Source organism: Nannobrachium achirus (assembly GCF_963921795.1).
Source record: "Nannobrachium achirus genome assembly, chromosome: 17".
NCBI lineage: Eukaryota > Metazoa > Chordata > Actinopteri > Myctophiformes > Myctophidae > Nannobrachium > Nannobrachium achirus.
In genome coordinates, this window is record NC_137824.1 from 24,674,809 (window position 1) to 24,679,085 (window position 4,277).

Here is a 4,277-nt window from a genome sequence, read left to right on the forward strand (position 1 = left end):
GCACGGCACCACACCACACCGCGCACACATCTGTCCGAGGTTTCATTCTATTTATTCCCGTTTTTTGATTCATCATTGGATTTGGAAAGTGTTTGTTGGTGTTTTCTGGTTGTTTGGGGAGTCTTGTTGGGACTACACTGGGACTACACTGACTCCACTCCACACTCCAGCCGGGGCAGAGGGACGGGCGGACGGCCAGGCAGCGACGCAGTGAACGGTGTGAGTGTGTGGTGGTGGTCCTCCACCAGACGGACCCCCGCTGACATGATGCTGCTGCTCCCCGGGATGATGCTGCTGTCTCTCCTCTTGTCAGGTAAGGACCACCGTGGCGTGGAACTGCATGTGCTGCTTCTTTCTGCCAACTTCCAACTGTCTGCATTTCTTCAAGGACAGCCATATGTAACTCTGAGAGTGCGCAAAATGCAACCAAATGGACCCGAAAAGGGTCCATTTGGTTCCATTTTGCGCACTCTGTCACAGACCTGGCTGTAAACTGAAGGGTCCGTTTGGAAGCCCCTGTGCCGTAGAAACATAACGTTTGTATAATACAGACGCTACACTGTCTGTATTTAAGCTGCATGCGGACCCCCGCCTCTCCTTTTGAAAAGATTTGGTGCCATGCCAGGGACCTCCAAAAAAAGAGAAGATGACTTGAACATTTTCAAAAATGATTCCACATTTTTCAAGATTTTTCCAAATCATACAAATAGACCTATACAGCCTATATTTTTCTTTAAATAGCCGGAATAAAAGCTCATGCATGACGCACAGAATCCAATGCCCCGGGAAGAGCTTACATGGGCTATTTTTGAATATGCTAAATAGACTATAAGTCAAAGTATAAATATAGGGTTAAAGTGCAAGGTTAAACCGATTTTTGATGCTATAGTAGGCCTATAGGAGAATATATTATAACTGATTAGCTGGGGAGCAGTGTGGGGAGTGGGGACCCCCTGGAACCCCCTCCTCCCTCCCTCCCTCCCTCAAGTACCCTACTACCCCGGACTGTGGGTCACTGCCACTGGACCCCACTTTGAGACCGAACCTCTACTGCCTTATAGAATGAAAAGGCATGCGGGGCTTTCATTGACATCCAGCAACCGTTTTAGATCAGTGGTTCTCAACCTTTTCAGGCTGCGACCCCCAAAATAAAAACATTTTAACTGGAGACCCCCCACCCTGACGAGCACTAAGAGTTGAGGCATTACCTTTTGTAATACACGGTTCTATTGTGAAAATAGCAGATCTACATGCTCACAACACCTTGCGTTGCGAGGTGTTGTGAGCATGTAGATCGGCTATTTTCACAATTTATACCTCTAATATTTGACAATTTGACCAATGTTAAATTTTTCATTGGTTGGTTTGTTTACTGTTGAGTGAGAAAACAATGTTGCACATTAAGTTAATCATCCGGGGACCCTCCAAAATAATTTGGGGACCCCCCGACCCACAGGTTGAGAACCACTGCTTTAGATATAGAGAAACATAGAGAAACGGTCCTTGGATGAATAGACTACCTCAGAATTTGGACAGCCTACCCTACGATTTTGTCCAAAAAAAAGTAGGCTTTATAGTAGGAGAGATAACAGGCAAATGTTGATCTAAATAACAATTCTTCCACATTCTCTAATTGTGTATACTGTAAATTAAGCAATGCAGATGTTTAACAATAATTTAACTCTTGAGAGCGTAAAATGAAACCAAACGGACCCGGCCGTATCCATTTGGTCACCAGCTCTCCATTTAGCTGGGGACCATCTGGAACCCCCTCAAGGACCCCTTGTGGTCCCCCGGACCACTGGTTGAGAACCACTGTATAAGACACATTCTGGAACTGTAACAAATGGTAATTATTATGGCATATCGGGCATAGAATCATTCATAACTTAATTTATTTTTTATTTTTTGCAAACTTTTCAGGAGAGCTCAAAACGAATTAAATCTCAAATCTGTGTTTTTTACATTATAGCCTAAATCAGGGTTCCCCAATTAGTTTTCCCCAAGGGCCGAATTATGTCTAGGGTACCAAGCCGAGGGCCACAACATTGCAGGGGGCGACGGTGGCATTCCCACTACTCCAGCGACAGTTTTTGTCGTTGTCGGGTGAAAATCTTGTATGTCCAAAACCGTTCGTTTTGAATTTATCATTTTAAAAATGATTTAAACTAGTGAAAACAGCCGATCTACAAGCACACAACGCCTCGCGGTGCGAGGCGTTGTGTGCTTGTAGATCTGCTGTTTTCACTACTTTTGTGCGACGGCCTTGTATGATTTGCGAAAGAACGTACACATTTGAAGATACAAGATTTCCACCCGACAACGACGATATACTAGTGTTGTTGCTGCTCTTATACCACGATTATTACTGGGGTTGGTGTGGGCCAGACAGTAGCCCCCTGCGGGCCGCAAATGGCCCGCGGGCCGCCTATTGGGGAACCCTGGCCTAAATCCTATAATGTTTAGGCCTACAGATCATATTGATAGGCCTATTATTCATTATAATTTTCAATATTAGTTCAGTGCAGCAGGTTATCATTGCTGTCGGGCAGAAACCTCTTATCTCCATATTCTAACCTTTTGTGTTGTTTCCACTTGATCATAGATGGGCCGACTAGCCTACACACAAAAAGCATTGAGCTTGTAGATCTGCTACTTTTTCTACTTTTGAATTTGAACCCTGAAAAGTAAAGGCTCTATCAGAGTCCAGGGTGAAGAGCTATCACTTCACCGTGGTGTAGTTTTCTAGCTATCACCTATAGGCTTTGTTATACATTTTTAGGTGATAGCTATAGAAAACTACACCGCGTTGAGGTGATAGCTCTTCACCCTGGACTCTGATAGAGCCTTAACAGTTTTGCTTTTGGATGTATGAGGTTTCCACCTGACAGACAATAACGCTAGATGTGAATTGTTGTGATGGTTTTTGCTATAGTTTTTGGCGACGCCCTTCTGTCCGGGATGTGTACTTCATAGTATGACGGTGTGTTGCATGATGAAGACGATGACAGGTTCCATGCAGCAGAGCTGGTTGTAAGATCCGCTATGTTCGGCTTCTAGACGGAATGGACTGGTTGGATTTATGAGGCTTCTTTAATGATCGTCTGCTGGGTTGTCGTAACACTTAGAATGTTGAAGAGACACTCATTCAGCTCTCTACCTCTCTCCATCTCTCTCTCTCTTTCTCCCTCTCTCTCTATCTCTTTGCAGAAGTCTCGCTCATCCCTCCCCCTCTACTTACCCCTCTCTCTCTCTCTCTCTCTCTCTCTCTCTCTCTCTCTCTGAAAGGGAGGTTTTATGCGAACCCTCTCCGGCTTGCGGGTCGCGTCTGTCCTGATATATTTTTTTCTCTTTTTTTCCCCCTCCAGTCTCTCAATCTAAATTCTCCTCGTCTTCAGTTGAATAAACAGTTGGAGTTGTTCAATGAGGAAGTGCAGTCAACCGACACACCGCGGTGTGCAAACACTAGAGGCCTAAGAACGCTGATCTGGAGCCGGTGCTCGTAGTAGGAGTCTTATCGGCGAGCAGGCAGGCAGGTGCGGCGACTGGCTCCTTCCTATATACAAGCATATGTGACGCCGACGCCCCCCCCCCCCCCCGTGTGTGTGTGTGTGTGTGTGTGTGTGTGTGTGACAGAGAGAGAGAGAGAGACGGGCCAGTCAAGTGCTGTAAAGGGGAAGCCAGCCCAGAAGGGATTTGTTTTAGAAGCACTGACATGACAGGTCACAGATAGACCCCCACCGCCCCTACACAGTACACACACGCACGCACGCGCGCACACACACACACGCACCGACGTGTCAATTTGGCCCGCTTGATGGCGCCTATTTTTTGCACGGCAGGGGTGTGCGAGCGAGCTGAATTTGGAACAACGGGAGTTTGATTGGAGCGCACACACACACACACACACACACACACACACACACACACACACACACACACACACACACACACACACACCATTAATGTCTTATCATTTCCTGGGTCAGAGACAATGATGACGGTGAGCAGTAGTGTGTGTGTGGCTGCTGAGGCTGCAGCGGAGTCATGAAGCTGTTCTGATGATGATGAGTGTAAAAATGATGTTCACATTATCCTGGCTGTCGGTTGGAAAAACGGTTACTTCGTAGAATTGAAAAGCAGCAAAAATGGTACATTATACAAGCGACCCTGTGTATAGTATGACGAAGGCACTCATTTACGAAGAAAAACATGAAAGAAAACGTTGAAATATGGAGATAAAACACACACAAACACACACACACACGCAGACGGTC

The 4,277-nt window shown here is 46.0% G+C and overlaps 1 protein-coding gene across 1 annotated transcript in view; it reads left to right on the forward strand.

Annotated features, from left to right (window-relative positions):
• Nucleotides 1-264: 264 nt before the first annotated feature.
• The window catches only part of LOC308302368 (GDNF family receptor alpha-4-like), a gene marked incomplete at both ends in the record, with an annotated part of 63,456 nt that continues 59,443 nt past the window's right edge, over nucleotides 265-4,277 (forward strand). Inside the window, one exon of the mRNA XM_080746623.1 lies at nucleotides 265-313. Within this exon, the coding sequence (XP_080602749.1) occupies nucleotides 265-313 (49 nt within the window). The remainder of the gene's footprint in view (nucleotides 314-4,277) is intronic.